Source organism: Toxotes jaculatrix, chromosome 2 (assembly GCF_017976425.1).
Source record: "Toxotes jaculatrix isolate fToxJac2 chromosome 2, fToxJac2.pri, whole genome shotgun sequence".
Classification (NCBI taxonomy): domain Eukaryota; kingdom Metazoa; phylum Chordata; class Actinopteri; family Toxotidae; genus Toxotes; species Toxotes jaculatrix.
This window is the reverse complement of record NC_054395.1, coordinates 15,167,277-15,185,518: the sequence shown is the minus strand read 5'-3', so window position 1 is coordinate 15,185,518 and position 18,242 is coordinate 15,167,277. Positions and strand designations below refer to the sequence as shown.

Genomic DNA, 18,242 nt, shown 5'->3' with positions numbered 1-18,242 from the left:
ACTCGTCACTGTTTTTTCCCTCAGATTGATGCCTTAGTGGTTTTTTTAGGGCCTTTTTTTGGCCATTTTTTTTTCTTTTTGTTTATTTGACATTATGAAAAGACATGTTACATAGCACACAAAATGTCACAGAAGTCTAAAACTTTTCAAATAGTTGTTTATATTAAGAGAGTAAACATGAAGAAATCCAGGTGATTGGGTAACATATTAACAAATACAAAAATGATCAATAAAATCATTCAGAAGTTAAATAGCAAAAAATCCATTCAAATTATAGCTTGGGTGGTAAGCCTACATTCTGAAGTTTCTCGTAAGCCAACAGTGGGGGTTAGCCGTTTATCTTTCTTTTTTTTACAGATAACTTATTCCACTTCCTGGCAATCCAAAATCTGGTTTTTGGAATGTGGTTTCCCAAATGCATAAGCTTAGTCATTCTTGTACTGTAACTCTTATAAACTAATGGATTACATTTGGCAACTGTCCCAATTTTTTTTGGCAAGATTTAAACTGTGTAATAAAGGATAAACTGGAGCGGTTTATCCTGAAAAACAAAAATTACCCCTTAGTCACTCTTGAAGGGGCTCACGTTTGTTGTCCACCATTAAAAAAACTATATGTAACATGAACTAAATGAAAGTGAATTGTGTCTAACACAAAATATTTATTTGCTGGTGGGATTTTCATTTATGCCATTCAAAATGAACCATCTTGCACAACTGCAGGTAAAATAGGTCTTGTGGCACTTATGTCGGCAAGTACATTTTTAGATGCAGAACAGGACTGAGGACATTGTGAAGTTAATGAAACGTACAGTAGTGTTTGTTTTTATCTTTTTGTATGGCACTTGGATGTGACATGCACCATTGCTCGCTAGACGGCGCTCTTTGCGGTGACCCTTAGTGTTGCGGTGACAGCGGTGTGGGGAGCGGTGGGTAGAAATCCTGCAGTGTGGCGTCACGATCGTAAAAAACGAGAGGACCCCCCCACCTTCCTATTTCGAGGATTACCATTGGCTCTGCGACGCATTAGTCACCGATATCTCTTCGTTCATTGGCCCGTCAGGCTGTCAGTCAGCGTGGTCGCGAGGGAGTTGACGTAATCTCCTCGGTAAATCAAGGCAATCTATCAATTCTTCTCTCCGCTTGTGTGCAGGTCGACGTCCGCCTTTTATCTCCACGGGAAAAATAAAGTCGTCAAGAATCCACCGGTCGCAATCACAGCTCCATCCGGCGGAGGATACCGCTATAATGGGTGTTTCTCACGAAAGTGGACTTTATAGCAGTTTTCGTGCTCGCAGGTTCTGATAAGAAAAACAACACATTTTGACGCTCGCTAGCTAACGTTAGTTCTCGCCACTGTCCTGTGGTGTTGGTGTTGTCTTGCTGAGAGTCTTCAAACGTGAGTAAAAATGTTGAAATCGTTTCTTTATTTATAATTGTTAATGCTTGTATTGCACGAGGTTGTTATTAAAGGTAGAATTCAGGCAGCGGTGGCTATTGATCGCTTGTCTGTATTAGCTAAGGTTAGTTATAGACTTGCCAGTGTCTGGTAGCATGTTTGGACTGTTACATAGACTTGGTTACCTTAACAGTTTTATAATCTAAATTAATTTGCATAATATTACTTTACGAGCACAGTATTTGTTTATGGTTGGATAGTCCAATCCGTCAGACAGACACCGGAGGTTAGTTAGTTCGGTCTCGTCACGTTAGATAGATACTGAAGTCACAGCCATCAACGTTTCATATCTTCACGCTAGCTTACCGTAAAAAGAAGAATAAATAACCGGCACCGTATGAAACATTGCACCCATTAGGATTTATGTTAAATTCCCCCCATCCCATCCCATGCAGGGTACACCGGGAACAATGTGTCGAGTCTGTGCTGCTAAAATAAGCGTGCAACTCCTCCCTGCACTGTTCCAGGACTCACAGCAGCCGAGGATTAGCCTACTTCCTAACATCGGCGAATTTGTTTATTATTTTTTTTAACGAAGATTTAAGCTCTTTGTCTGCACAGAATGGACACTGTTGGATGCAGCAGGCAGGCCCAGCTCACTGTCCCACTGTAGCCCACACCAAATAGGGTAGATAGAATTTCATGGGCGTATGCTTTAGCAAGTATGGCTGACTGCAAGGACATGGAAAAACATGAGATATTTGGCCTATATGGGCACGGGGCGCATGAGATATACCTTAAATTGACTGTAAAGATATTGCAAAGTTGTGCTATTATACAATAATAATTATTATTATTATAAATTACTGTTCTTATGTAGCCTAGTTGTTTTTGCAGTGTTAATATTTTTATTTGGCAAATGGTTATTTCACACCTACTGTGAATTTGTAGATTTTATTGCTTCACCTTGCAGCGTTTATTCGACTGTTAAATGTTTGATCAGCTGCTGTTTACAAAATATTAAAGCGCTTCAGTGGCTTTAGTCGGCCATGTTTGTTGTAGGCTGTTATTACTGGAAATTGGGAGGAGAAGCGGTGGACTTTAATTGTGTTTGATTTACATTTTGTTGGAACTGCATTCTGGCAGTTTATTATTTTTTTTTTAAACGAGGAAACAAGCACAGTCTTACCTCAGTTATTCAACACCAGGTATTCTTATTACAAAACAAATGCAAATGTCTGTTTTCTATTTCCTTTAGGAGGAATATATAAGGAATCTTACTGGGTGACGGTCCTAAAACTGCAAACATGTCTGGAGCGTCTGTAAAGGTCGCTGTTCGAGTTCGACCCTTCAACTCCAGGGAGATGAGCAAGGAGTCAAAATGTATAATTCAGATGCAAGGCAACACTACAAGTAAGTAATCCACTGGCATGCACGCAGCAACACAATTTATTACATTTTGCAGGCCTTTCTGTTAAGGGAAGTTTGGTATACCACACATGCACCCGCGTGGTCCTCCTTCCAGGGTCTCAGCAGAGAACAGCGGAATGAGCAAACTGAATAGTGGTCGGTTGGGGACAAACAGCTTGAAAGAGAATAAAAGGCTTACAGAGTGAAATTCCTCCTCCTCTGGAGGGGCCTGCATGCCTGAGGAGTCTCTGTGCTTGGGAAACGCTGAGTTGGTTCATACTGGGAGATCTAGGGGTCGCCACACAGCTTGGCCTGCTAACACCCCCAATTCCTCAAGGGTTTATCACACAGTTGGTGTTTGAGAATGGTCATGCATGTTACTGTGTAGCTTATGATTATGTTATCTGTTAGTGTACACAAACAGTTTGTGAAGAGTTAGTAAAGGCACAGCCAGAAGTTAATCATTTGCAAAATGCACTGCTTTTTATTTTGCTGTCAGTTTCACAAAAAACTGAAGTGAAACTGACCGGTTGAATTTAGTCAGTAGTTAAGATTATGTTGTATATATGTACTTAACATGCTTCAGCTTCATGCTTGAGTCACTCTTGGTTTTTCCACATGTGCAAGGTGTGGAATGGAAATATGGCTGCCTTCAAGTAAAGTAGATACTGAAATCGGATGTTGTCACTTGGCATATGTGTACTTACAAAAGTGTGTTGAAAATGTAATAATTCAATTACTGTGAACATTTGATGAATCATGTCATAGCTTTCCATGAATATATTGAACTTTATGGTTTAGATCAGTGATGAAACCGTGCTTCGCTGCTGTTATTGTGGGAATCATGAAAGGAGGGACAACAGCAGAGAAAGAGGAGATAACCTGAATGTGGTTTGTAGTCTTGTGATTCAACCTGCTTACTTATGACTGTGAGTCATCGGGCACTGTGAAGTGCTAGCTGCCTCCTTACTCATGCCTGTGCTGTATGTCCCGTTTCAGCTGGCAGATGAACACAGTCTCCCTGACATTAGCATGGAAACATTTAATGACCCAGTAAGAAGACAGCATGTGACGGCAAAAACCTGTTCTGCCAGCAGGCTCTCTTGCTTGTCTTGAGTTTTTTCTGTCAGTCTTATCGGGCTCGTTAGACTAAGCTTATATGAATCTTCCATAAGATCAAGTGTCCCTACCAGTTATGGCTCACTTGCCCTTCATCTCTCATACTCTACCAAAGAGAAGCTTTGTGTCAAATCCCCGGTACTTTCACTCCATATCCCTGGGTTTTCATAATGCCAATGTCACTCGGAGGTGCTGGAGGGTGACTCGTGGTTTGTAGCAGAACTGCAGTGGAATATGCAGTGTTTTTGGGGGGGTTAGTGAGCGAGTGTGTGAGCAAGGGAGAGGAGGAGGAGGAGGCTGCAGCACTGCCTACTCTACCTCCTATCACATGGGCAGATTGCAGAGCAGAAAGGGAGGCTGGCAGGCGGCCATACTCTCTCCCTTCATCAGGACTTCATTGCAGATGGTATGCTGAGAATGCTGTCTTATTAGGATGCTGAGAGGTTGAATGGTAGCTTGTGGCTCAAACGTGCACAGTTTCATTCAGTACATGCAGCTGAGATTATGTGACATGTAGTGTGAAAATCTGACATTTCGCTGTCGCTGTGCTTCGCTGGATGTCCTCACACTATCTGCCATAGTCATATGTAACTTACATTTTTAGTTTTAAAAATTTAACAGTGGTTTGCTTGGCAGGCCAAGAGGTAGTTTGGACAATATTGAAATGGGTGGCCACACTTATTATGAGTTTTGTGATCACAGCAAATCATGATAAAATTAAGTCATATTTGATTTTTGTTACATTTCTCAAGTATCATGCAGATTATCTTTCTTTTATTTTTGAAAAGCTTGAGTTTTTGAGCACACGGTGATACTGCATGTTTTTTTTTCATGACTAACAGATGTGTGCAACTACCTAATTCTGTTATTAGTAAAGAACATAAACCAAAACAGATGAACTTGTTTATTTTTGCACCTATCAAAGGCAGTGTATCTATGACTCATCTTAACTTTTTGTGATACTCCACAAAAAATCTGTCTTTTGAGTATCAAATACTCACCAATAGGCTTGAAAGGTGGTTTTAAGATATTTGTAATTTGTTCAGTTTTTATTCAGCTCAAACTTGTTCATATCTGTAACAGTGGATTACTATTGTGACAGTAATCCACATAGAAACTTCTCAGACCCCTGTTCTTCTCAATTTTCAAAGTTCTGTGTCATGCTATTGCCAAAATATGGTTCATTATATAGTTAGATAGTGCTAGCCTAACACAGCATATGCAGCACATGTTTGCATCTATTACATTAGGGGATCTGTAGTGATGGCTAATGTGTAAATGGGACTGAAGGCTGCTTGACAGAAACGGGATGTTTTATGGAATCTCTTGGTCAGCTTGTAGGTGTTTGGCAGATGTGTGGATGAAGCCGTGGCACTCCCCTTATTGTTGTGGCTCACTCAAGGGCATATGTGTCTGTCTGTGTGCATGTGTCAACAACATAGAGAAAGGGAGCGCTTGGGGGCAAGGGCAGGGTGTGCTGTCTCTCTCTCACTCTCCCTCACTCTCTCTTTCACTCTCTCTCTCTGTCTTCTTTTCACCATGCATGGAGGGTTGTCAGGGATAGGGTGCAGGCAGAGGGGCAGCAAATTGATTATCCAGTGTGCAGGAAATGTGTCCAAGGCCTGTGCTGGCAGGCTGGAAACAAGTAAAGGCCTCTTTCAGTGGAAGCTCTTAAACATACCAGAGCTAATGTAATTATAAAGGGGTGACGCGATGGGCTGTTGCATTAGTTAGTGTTGGTGCTCCAAATATTGAATAACTGCAGGACACCCAGAGCCTGCCTTCATTAAAGCCCTGATGTGTTCTCCACATCGGTCTCCAGTTATGTAACCCATGTGTTATGTTCCCCCTCAGCCAGTGAGCAGCCACTCATGTATGTATGGCCAAAGATGGTTGATAGATTTTGCACTGTGCACAAACAGAAGCAGATCCTCAGTAAGGTTAGAGCATTACGTCGGCTTTAGTAGAACAAACCTGCCTACAGGTTATTTCCATGTCCATTTCCATTTCATGTTTTTTCTCTATCAGTGGAGATGTCCAGTGTTAACACTGATATTTCTGATGCCTTATCAAAAGCTATCCACGTTTTCTAGTGGTGGATGTTACACAATATCTGTTCTGAGAATAAACTAATTGACAAATTGTTAGAACAAACAGAAGGTCACCATATATCAATCAAACCTTCACCTTTCAGATACAATTTTGCTGAGTCTCCTCTCAGTGCTGGCTAAGTGGACGGTGACCTTACAAAAAAAAAGACCCTGCCGGGAGGAATTAGCTGTGTCCAGTGTCAGTTACACATAAGTGGAGGCTATCACCACAGCAGAAATGACAATGAACCCATCTCATATGAATGAATTGTTGTCAATGAGGAGAGAGCTGGCGGGACAAGTGGGGAGTAAGATGGGGAGCGTGGGTTTGGACGAGGGATGGTCGTCTAACTGCTGAACCCTGTGCAGACAAGGCTGATTGACCTGATTAGGACCAGTAATCCGCTGACTTGCCTCAGGTCGCCACGCCCTGCTCCAGTAATCCCTGTGACCCTTGTAGGTGTACACATACCCGCATGCATCTCAGGGTGTTACATTCCTCATCGCCTCATGCTGAGATTGTTTTGGAGCGACACACATTTGCCCACATCCACTACTTACAGACCAGACTCACACATTCCAGGCTGACCTCCTAATGAGGACGGAGGACAGGCAGATGTCTGTGTCTGTTATCAGCTCATGCTGTGTCATGGGACTTTCAGGCCCGAGGCACAAATGCATGTCGTGCAGCTCAACCAGTTGTTATTACACCTACCTGGAACAGCTGTATAACAGAAAGTGACAAACATTGTCAAGCTGTTTTGCAACATGCTTTTTTTTTCTTTTTTTACACACCAAGTGTAAATTATGCTGTTATGTTAAGAGCCGGTGGAAGTTCTCTAAACCGTTTTCATAATAATAACAGGAAGAGACAACCATCAGTATGAGTCAGGGTGTGAGGAAGTGTATCTCATGCACCTATCACTGTCATATCTATATGTGGTCGTCCTCTATTCTGGGTAGTCAAAGCAGCAGCATTAGCTTTCTTCAGCTTCAATAACATCTTGAATGAATGAATAAAAGCTTCTCACATGTTTCATGCACTTTTCTTTTCACATCATGTGCTCTTGTTTGCTTCGGTCCACGATGTTCTGCCCTGCATTTCAGGCCTTATACTCTTTTAAGGTTTTGTTCTCAGTGTTGCAAGTTGTTGTCTGATGCTGAGGTAGTTGTTCAAACTGAATAGTAGAAAGTTGACAGGGTAGGGAGAATGTTCGCGTAGACCGGATCAAGGTGCATGTCTGGACAGATCCCGACCCACCTGTTTAAATCTGCATTAAAATCTGCTGTTATTTGTTCACTCTGTTTTATATTTATTGAACATTAAAATCAAATGGCATTATGACATTTTGCATTAGTTGCACATAGCCAGTTGGCTCTGGACTTTCCCATTAGCCCTGAATCCTTTTTCATTAATAAGTGATTGGAAATGAATAAGGAACAACAACATGGCATTGCACAGAAGGGAAGGGCTGAATGCTGGAATGTACTAGATGTGGCAGAGGTCAGAAGGGGAAAGTGATAAATACCTTCCCTTATTAAACTGAGGTTTCAGCTTTGTATCGGATCAAGCCTCTTGGTTTTCACTTCACAACTTATGTTGTCTCTTCATCACCGCCTACTCAGTTTTTTCTTTGTCTTTTTTTTTTTGTCAAGAGTGTGCCCATATTTAAACATTAGAATCTTGACGCCCCTTTGCTTTAACGTGCCGTCAATTTACTTAAGCAATGTTAAACTACAAACACTTTTCTGTCAAATCTGTGGCCCAACTGGTTTCTTTACAGAGGATCTTACATAGCATGCAGCTACTAGCTGATGAGTGTGAAGCAGTCTTCCACTACTCACCTTCTGTCATTGATTTTTTCCCCCCATACATTAGATGTTGTTAAATCTGTTCGCCTCATTGTTTTTAGCTCATTCTTAGCTCCAGCCTAGAGTCTTTTTCAGAAAATATGGGATATGAGCGGAGAGGATGGGATTGGAGCTGACTTGAGAGGGGGAGGGGGCATGTAAACGCAGGCACAGCAGCAGAGACGGTGAAAGTCGTGCACGAGTACTACTCACGTGTAGGACAGCGTGAGGTGGCATCACATACACTCTCCTGGCTAGAGACGATGAGATTTCAGTCATAATGATGGAAGCTGAGAAATGCATTACAGTCATGCAGTTTGGCTAAAAGAAAAAGAAATGCAATAACATGTGCACCCATCAGTGGGTAGTTATTATCTTGGAATTTGCCCCTCCACTGCTAAAAATGTCTGCCCCCTTTCTCATTTCTCATATGTGTGTGTGTGTGTATATATATATATATATATATATATATATATATATATATATATATATATATATATATATATATATATATATATATATATATATATATAGAGAGAGAGAGAGAGAGAGAGAGAGAGAGAGAGAGAGAGAGAGAGAGAGAGAGAGAGAGAGAGAGAGAGAGAGAGAGAGAGAGAGAGAGAGAGAGAGAGAGAGAGAGAGAGAGAGAGAGAGATAAGATCATTTCATTAATTTTGAATGCAGTTTCACTTTCACAGGAATTTTCTAGAGGGAGGTAAGTGTCACTTACTCTTTAAATAAACACATTAGGGAAAATGAGCCTTAATACTAGAAATTCAGAAAATGACAATGGATGTCTTTTTTTTATTGGTAAAATAATTCAGGACTCAAATTAAATATCCTCCTCAGGCAATTTTTTTTGTGGACCATGGATCCCTTCAGAAAAACAACAAGATATTGATGCTCTTAGGGAGCTGTTCCTAGAGGGCTCAGTTTCGATTTGCTGCTGGTCTGCAGGCCAAACAAATCCATTAATGTTCATAATATAACCAGAGATAAAAGGGTAACCACCCGCCCTCCCTCACATAACAAGGTGGAACAACACAATGCTAAAATCGTCTGGTGAAACGCAGTTCAGACTATTGCTAAAATGTGTCCCAGTTTCACAGCAGCACCCAAACAGTTGAAAGGGTTACAGAGAGTGTCTGTACAACAAAATGGTCACTAGCTGATTTTGTGCGTAGAGGACAGGGAATTAGGAATGTGTGTGTGTGTGTGTGTGTGTGTGTGTGTGTGTGTGTGTGTGTGCCCATGCATCTTGTTAACTGAGGTCATGCTCATTTGGGCCTGTGTGGCTGAATATTGATTTGTGTACTAACACATTTACAGTAGAACCTAATGTTCTTTTATTGTCAGTTCATTACCAGCACGCCATCCTCTCCACATACCTGGTGGATTTTTCACTTATCTCTTTAAATCGGTGTATGCTCACAGCTGCCCACATCCTCCACCATTCATCTCTGACTTGATGATGAAAGCAGGGGCTGAAACGACAGATAATGGTGTGTTTGTTTTAAAATGTTATGGCACTCCTGGCTTGCTCCTCTTACCTACTCTTTGGTTCATTGCAGGAGCTGGGTGAAATGGCTGGACTTTCCCACATTCAAGAGAGTGAATGTGTTGTTTTTTTTTTTTTTTCTGTTTGTGCCCTCACCGACACAGCTCTCTTTCCAGACTGTATTGTTTGGTTTCCTCCCACAGTCTGAGGGTTGAATACAGAGGGAAAACTGGAGAGCTTTGCAGTCCAGGCACGGGTAGCTTGTTGGTGGGCATGATGCTCACTTTGTATTATTCATGAGCAGAAGTGAGGGGGGTTGGCGGTATATTATTTTTGAAACCTTAATTAATAAGAAGGCTGGGCTGACTCTTGATCTGTTTGGTGACTGGAATCCTCTGCATCTTCAAAGTGGGATTGTCGCTGTTTGAGTTCTGTGCAGCAAACAGAGATCAGTAGTATACTCTCATACACATAAATACACACACACACACACACACACACACACAGATTCATGCGTCATTTCTGTCCTCCACAGATACAATGCTGTATAAAAGGTGTTAGTCATCTGACATTAGCTTGAGGCATCGGCACTTATCCTTAATGTTTTCTGGCTTCACAGACAGGTGATGCAGCTTGTTTTTTCTTTTTATTTTAAAGATGGGGGCTGAACAAAAAGATGTGAGATTTTCACGGACCCATGTGTTGTGTTCATGATGTCACGATGCTTACATAAAGGCAGAAAGCATTTAAAGTGAGACCTCAGTCTCTGAGCAGGGGCTAGTTGAGGAAATCCAGGTCACCGCTCTGTAAAATGGGCGCCCTTTTGTGAACAGTGAATGTAAGGGGCTCTGTATTTCCCTTGTCTGTACGACTTGGTCTACACTGTTGTCAACAGTCAGCCATTCTGCTCAGATCAAATGACGATCTGTATGCTGTTTTGAGACAAATCTGAGACAGTGTTCAATCATAATTCAAGGTCTATAAATTTGTTGAGAGCCAGCAGTGGCTAACATTTGGAAAGCTTTCTAGAGAGTCGGAATCAGCGTCTCTTTCGTGGCAAAGAAGTTTTACAGTATGCTGATATTTTCTGGCGTCTTCTCTGTGTGAATAATATTAACTTATTATTACCCACATGTGGATAACCAAAGAGTTTTGTTTCGAAATCAGTCACATGCAGACCCACTTCCCTAAAGTTCATTGAGAAAAGGTCAACACAGGCAAGTTTGAATTGTGAACGCATTTAGTGCTATTTTTAACTGGAAAATACCGGACTCGTCTAAAACTGTGGAGGTATTGCTATAGCTTTCCATGACACAGGATGTGTTGGGAACGACCTCTGACCTTTGAGGCAGCACCTGCAAAGAAGAGAATATCCTCCTTGGACCTGATCCATGAGAAGCAAATTGCCTCTTTGAGCTGTGAAAACAGCTGAAAACTCTGAGTATCCTGTATCATTTTGTTAATGTTAATGTTGAGGTGCAAACAACAAATTTATTCTTTTGACAAGTTGTTGGATGTGTCCAGAATTTGGTTAGACACACAGGGCATTCCAGTTGCATGCCAGTAGCATGTAATTTGGATATTTATTGTTGTCTCAGCTCTGATTTTGTGCCAGTTCTCTGTGCTCGTGGGTTTAACCCCCCGTGTCATCACCTGTGAGGCAGCCTGATATCCCTCTGTCTTTGTTGTACTTCTGTGTTTGTTTAGCTTCTGAATGGAGTCCTGCTGGCTTAGCATGTTTTCTCTGTCTGGTGGCTTCTAGAAGCCTCTCTTTAGTCTCTGTTATAATGGACTCAGTGAGTCTGTGCGAGCTGCTCATATCAAAAGGCACTCGCAGCCCTAGCTAGCTATCAGTGTATGTGGGCTGGGAGCAATGTATGGTTTGGCTACGAGTTTGGCGGAAAGGTTGGGCGGCTGAAATCTTTCCATTCCTTCCTGTCACTGACGGTCTGTCGGCATGTGAAGCTCTAGCCGCCATCTGCTGCTGTATAAATAGACAGTAGTCAGAGCTGGAACAGCTGGCACAAAGGGCCAGGACAGCGCCCTTTCCCACTGCTTTCTAGCTAGATAGGCAATGAAATCCATCGCCATTTTAATGTATGAGGACTATTTTACTTTTGGGTATGGAGTTGGTACAAAGTAGAAGAAAAAACATCATGCTTGTCTTTTTACCGCACTGTCACTCCAAATACAATAAAATATGGTAGTATAGTAGGTAGTAGGAATTAATTCTGATTGCTGCAGATAAACATGGGCTATTTTGCAGTGCATGTAACATATATTCTGATTTCCTGCTTAAACCAGTAGTCTTCAAGTAACCTGATTTCATGGGGGCATGTTAACACATTTACTGTTTTTGTTTTAAATATTTCTAAGGTGTTACATTTTTTTTTCACAACAATAGTAAATTGAACCTTTTTTTTTCATTGTTTTTGATACACAGTTTAGATTTAGGCGACTCCAGTCACTTCCCAACAAAAACATTTGGAGTTTCTTTTTAAAATAAATGTGGTGGTCACTTTTTCTAAAAAGAGAGGGGGGTACGGCAGAGTGAAAAGGGTCATTGTGATAGAGGGGACTGGGCACATAAAGCCTTGTCATAACAGATTACCTAATGTGTTTTGCAGGCTCTGTTGTCAACTGCAATACCCCGTATTCAGTGCATTGTTCTGGTGTCTTCCTGCCTTTTTCCCTCTCCTCTTTCCCAGTAGGAAGAGAAAAATTACGTGATCAGCCTTCTGAGTAGAAACTGAGGATTTGTTAGTATGAACCAAGTGTCTTGCTTTACAGTTTCAGTAATTACTCTGATGTAGATGCTCATCTGATAAAATGAAAGCGTGCACTGTTGACATTAACAGAAGGTTAGTTGTAGTTTGTCTGAGTCGCTGACGGTCATATGGATTCTGATGTGAAGGGTCACGTCTCCTGGCTAGACGAGTTCCAGAGTTTTTTGGCAGGAGTACCCATCAGAGGAATAGTGAATTGCTGTGTGGATATTTTTTAATTAAAGGCCACAAGGCATCTCCCTGACCAGACGTGAAAGTGCACTGTATCCAAGGCTGTAATCAAAATACCACATGTTAGTTTCTGTTTTGGATATGTTGTATGTCTTGTGTTGTGGCTGTGACAAGCTCAGCTGTTTGTCAAATGTGCACGGCAGTGCTCAGACACTACTTTTAGCCTGCAGCTTTGAGCTGCATCCAGTGACAACTCTGTCACCTGTGCCGCAGCCCTGGCAACCAAACCATCACACACACTCTTCTAAACACACTGGATACAACACACACAGCATTTCTGTGGCCACCTCAGCATGTGCCCCATCCACATACTCTCTATTTAAGCCTGAGCAGCCATATTAGCGTTAATGTGGCAGTGCTGAAACCATCGGACAATGTCAGCAGCTGTTTTGCTGCACCACTCATTCACAAATTGTGACACAAGCGTGTGATTCTAATGTTGTATAGAGACACACAGCATTAGAGCTCATTAGAGCATCAGTTTCTCTCTTGACATGGTGATAGTACGGGGAACACAAACAGTAAGGCGGTTAGTCAACATTTAAATCACAGTGTATGTATTTCTCAAATTATCATATGGTCCCATCATTCCATATGCAGTGATTTAAGTGCATATGGTTGGGTCCGTGCTTGGTGCTGCTGGTGTCAACAATATTTAGTAGAAAATGTCGTCTGAGAGAAATAGTATTCTTCAGAAGTCAGCCGTTACATTACACTGCTGCCCCTATACATACAGACCTCGGGGAAGCTATTAAAATTCTCGCTGAAAGAAGCACACATGGTAATTAAACTTCTGCACAGATTTTAGTTCTCTGAATGCCTGGATTTGCTTAGCAGTTCATCCACTTGTTTTCCTTTATATTTCACAAATTCATATATTTACTGACCTTATTCCCTCCCTGTGATCCCAGACAGGCATCGATCAGTTTGAACTAACAGCTAGCAGGTTCTTAGAGGGATACTGGAAGAGGGAGGCTGATATGTTCAGCCATTTTAAACCCTGCATGCCTACTCGTCTCAGGTGAATGGGGGCTAGCTTTTAGTTCCCATCTGGTGCTCAGAGACCTCCTAACAACCCAATTACTGAGGGGTGTCTTTGCTTTCCTGGCTGGATTATAGGCCCCATGTTGAACGCTAGAGTACAAAATGTCTGCCGGCTACAACCAGCTGAGTGATGTTTTTTAGACAGAAGGATGTGGTTAGTTAACTGGTGTTCAGCCTGCCTTGAAATGGAGAGCTCCTGTGGAGCGTCAGCATCCTATTGGTTCTATATTCTTGGGAACAGGAACTGAAAATGCAGAGCTGTAGCATTTTATACTGAAACATTTGAATTGTCCTCATGTGCCACGTGTTGTCTGTTCTCTGAGCATGGCGTTGTGGCTAAATTTTTTTTGTCTCGAGAGAATTGTTTCTCCTACGTAGTCCACCACACAGATTTGCATGTCATCCGTTTATATAATGGAAGTCTAGTGTTGTTTGACTGCCTGATCGCTACACAGTTATGATCAAGCAGTCCGCTTTGTTGCTCTGTTACTGACGTCTTTTTTGCCACAAAAAGTCCTCAGCCATAATCTAACTGTGGATGCTATGGTTATGTGGCACTCACTGTAACCATTCGGCTGCCAGGCCACTCCAGCTGATAATGTTCAATCTCTGACCTAGTGCTTGCAGACCTTCAGCTTAGTGTTGCCTGATATGCAGCCAATCATTGTGAACCTTCGCCAAGAGTACTACCTTAAAAGTAGTTTTTAATGGTGAACAGTTTTTTTGTGCTTCTTTAAAATGTTCTTGTTATGAAAATTTCAGTTTACAATGAATTAAATAGGTTTTTGTGCTGTAAAAGTTGTTTCCAGTATTGCTTATGGAATCTGACATGATAAGTAACTTAATGTCTTAGTTACAAGTTCTTAAGTTTTTTCTCTGTGCCCTTTTCTATGTTTCAGTATTGTTAAATGATTAGAATCCTGAAATCACTATTTAATAAATAGTTAATTTATCTATGTCTATATAATTTCTACAGAGCAGTAACAGGGAATGCTTGAGGCAAGAGAAAACAGAACGCAGTGTGCCGCATCCTCCCCTCCTGTGTCAAGATGAGGTTGTTATGGCAACCAGAATCTGGTCCCATACCTGTTGCCATGGTTGAGAAAGACAGCGATGACGTTGTTTATTAGGCAGCAGAATGTGTCTGCCATTTTAAGTCCAGGATGTGACTCTGGTGGGAACATTTACTATAAATGGAAAGCAGAGGAATTCCTCATAGACATCTGGGTTTGTGACTATTACTATCGACGCCTTAGTGTTTCACATGGGTTCTGTTTGTATGTGTGATTTACAGGTGCGAGCGCTGAAAGTGAACTCAGTGACTGATATTCAGTTGAGACAAAGTAGGTTAGTCCTGCTGGAATATATGGGCCACTCCTGTCTGATTGACTTAATCTCAGATGGCGGGGATAAAATTCACCTCATTCTGCGTCTGTGTGTAATATGTAGATGCAACAATTTGGCAGATGTGTGTTATGATGCACAATGGTTGGATATGCCTTGGGAGGCCATGTGCCGTTCTTTCAACACAAAGTTAACAGTGGTTACAACTTTGCATGGTAGTTTGTTCATCTTTCCCTTCAGTATAGTTTTATAGACTTTTACATGAGAGACCCTTATGACGCACTGAAAGGACGACATCGGCGAAGCAGCTGTCTGCTGTGAGAGCAATGGGTGGGCAGTCGAATGAGACAATCATGCCACGTCGTGAGCATGATTCACCTTTGGCAATTGAGCAGTCTCTCGCTAACTGCTACCATGTAGTTGTCCTGTGCCTGGATACATTTTTACACTAAAACACCCACCCCTGTCTCTGATGAGGGCCCATGACCAAACAGGGGAAATTAACAGGCTCAGAGATTAGAAGGCTCACATCATGTCACAGCTGTGATTCCCACTAAGGTTAGTTTGTCACACTCTGCTTGTCTGCTGGCCTGTCATGGGCATCCCACTGTCCAAATGTCTCACACGTGGCACTCTCTCATCATCTTTCTGTTTTTACTGCTTAGTAGCCTCATTGACACTGAATCAGAGCTTAGGCTGCCCCTTCGTTAATAGCCACTGTAGATTGTTCCAGGAAAGGGGAAGAGGGGCACTCGTAACCTAAAGCCCCCTTCGTTTCTTCATGCCCTGGCTCACATTTCCCTTTGGAGGCAGGTCAAAGGTGAAATTGGGCTTTATTTAGCCACCTGTCCTGCTGTATCCTCTTCCAGTGCCCAGTATGGAAGCTGCTTCTCCGCTTGTGCACCTTAACCTGTTTGAAGGTAGTAGGGGGGGGGGGGGGGGGGGTCCAAACAGGTCCATTGTTTCTACCTGTGCGGGCTTGTAGCTACCTGAGTTTCAGTACAATGACAGTCGCTATAATCATCACATATTTAGCATGAAGCAGTTAGTGTTCTGGTGTCTGAGGACACACTGTGCTTTTTCTGTCAGCATGTGACCCGTGGAGGGCGATATGCAATCCCTGTCTCTCCACATCTCCTGCATTATTGATAAGTGTGCTGAAATCCTCCGAACGCATAAGGCACTCTGCCTGGGCCATCTTGATGCAAAAGCCTCTGAAGCACCCTCATGTCAAGGAGGCAGACCTGGCTTTAATTTGCCCATTAGCGAAGCAGAGAATTTGCATGAACCAAAGCTAATTAATGCTTTGTGGCTCACACTGGAGATTTGCTTGTAAAGCGAGAAAATGCTCTAAATACAGATTATATTGTTCTTACTAAGATGAAGATTACACAGTTTTCCATTCGCCCTGCCTTTGGTTTCTATTGTTGCACTGTTTGGATTGTTGCTAGGCCGTTGAGCACAGCCGTTTTTTTTTTTCACTAGCCTCTTTCTCAGTCCTTCCTCTCCACTTCCCCCCTCACTTCTAAAGGTGGAGATGTGCATTTGTTCATCTAGCCTGAGCAAACTCTCTCCTTTGCCCCTGTCACAATGCAGCTTCGGTCAATAGGAGTTTGTTTAAGAGGGGAATTTGAGGAACAACTAGGGTACAGATATCTACAAATATCCTACAGTGAAGTCTCCTCCTCTCTCCCCGTCACATATCCTGTGCACGGTGTGGAAAGCTTGAACACTAGTCCCAGGGGTACCAGCAAGCATGATTGAGAGGAATGACATACCAGGCATGGCTGCAGATTCTTGTTCATTAAGAAATGTATGTGTGGCCACAGGGAAGGGCTGGGTAGTGCGGAAATATTGTGTCGTCATGCCTTTTGCTGATAAAACCGGGGAAGGTGGGGCAATAGGCGTAGGCTACATGTGTTATTACTCAAACTCTATATTGCTAATCATTTTGCTGTGTTATCTGTGCACGCGATGAGTGAAAACACTGATTAAAGATGGCGTGTTTGGTAAAACACAGTTGCAGTTCTCAAAAAACCAAATGGCTCATAGTCCGCTGCTGGTTCATGTGACTTTCAGATCCAAATATATCACTGTTAGTGCTTGGATTGAGGAACGGGATCTTAAAAGAACCACTATTTGCCAACAGGGATAAAAATGATTAGTCTGTTAATTTGGTGCATTTAGATTTTTTTTTGTTTCTTTTTTTTAAATGCAACATTTTGTTTGTTATTTTAAAGACTAGAAGAAATACATGAATGAGAGTTTTGTTGCTTGTTACTGACATTTAAACAAGTAAACAGTCTAAGAGTGAGGTAAAGCAAATAAGCAAACAAGAGAAAGTGAATGTGCAAACAGAAAAAAAAGAAGGCTGCAGTAGGCACGCAAAGAAACCACAAGGCCAACATACAAGCTTTCATTTCAGTGGCTAGTTTGTTGTCTAAACTTCCTGCACAGAAACTACTTTTGGTATATACTTGATTTTTGGTAGAAGGACTTGCTTAAAGGGCCAAAGATGTAAGAATTGGCAAATTAACAAATTCATGCTCCTAACAAATAAGAGGAAGCATATTACCAGAAAGTCGGGGTATCAAACCTTAAAGTAAGAAACAAGGAAATGCACTCTTGGGTCCCCATCCCCCCTCCCCCCTCCCCTGTGCCATAGTCAGACTGGCCTACCAGGACAAAGTCGCAGTGGGCAACCACATTGGTGGGTCGTCAAAAAATCATTGAAGTTTTTACTGTCCATCTTTGTGTATCTGTCGTTCAGGGTGTTCAGGAGAGCATGCTGCATGTGTGTTTCTGGATTGGGCTCACTGGGTAATCTGTTGATAATCTTAATTAATTTTTGAATGTCTTTAAACTACATATTCCCCCCATTTCAAAATTGAATCCAGTAATTCAATAGATGACATATCGTAAAGTAATTAACTTGAGGAGGCGGTTAAATGACACTAAAGAGCAGAGGAGTAGTTTTTATCGCATATTCACATTCAAACCAGATGTTATCAACCACATTACTAATTTTGTTCCTCCCCCACAGCTATTCTCAACCCCAAAGCCCCAAAGGAACCAGCAAAGACCTTCAGTTTTGATTACTCCTACTGGTCACACACTACGGTGAGTTTCAGCATTTTCTCTTTTTCCCTGTCCAGTGTAATGAGAGGAGGAATTCATGAAATCTAAATATGATTAGACTTATATTGTCCGTTTGAAATGCTACGTTTAATGTAATTCTATACATTTTAAGTAATTTCTCTGTCTTTTCAACAGCCCGAAGATCCCAGCTTCGCATCACAGAACCTTGTGTACAATGACATTGGCAAAGAAATGCTGCAGCACGCTTTTGAGGGCTACAATGTCTGCATCTTTGCCTATGGCCAGACAGGAGCTGGCAAATCCTATACCATGATGGGCAAGCAGGAGGAGGGGCAGGAGGGAATCATTCCCATGGTTTGTTCTACAACATGT

The 18,242-nt window shown here is 42.0% G+C and overlaps 1 protein-coding gene across 8 annotated transcripts in view; it reads left to right on the top strand.

The window, feature by feature from the left end:
- The first annotated feature begins 1,137 nt into the window (after positions 1 to 1,137).
- kif1b (kinesin family member 1B) overlaps positions 1,138 to 18,242 on the top strand; it is a 57,859-nt gene continuing 40,754 nt past the window's right edge. For all 8 annotated transcript variants that reach the window (XM_041053734.1, XM_041053718.1, XM_041053715.1 and 5 more), the window contains exons 1-4: positions 1,138 to 1,398; positions 2,657 to 2,811; positions 17,815 to 17,891; positions 18,045 to 18,224. In XM_041053734.1, the coding sequence (XP_040909668.1) occupies positions 2,706 to 2,811; positions 17,815 to 17,891; positions 18,045 to 18,224 (363 nt within the window). In that variant the 5' untranslated portion in view covers positions 1,138 to 1,398; positions 2,657 to 2,705. The remainder of the gene's footprint in view (positions 1,399 to 2,656; positions 2,812 to 17,814; positions 17,892 to 18,044; positions 18,225 to 18,242) is intronic.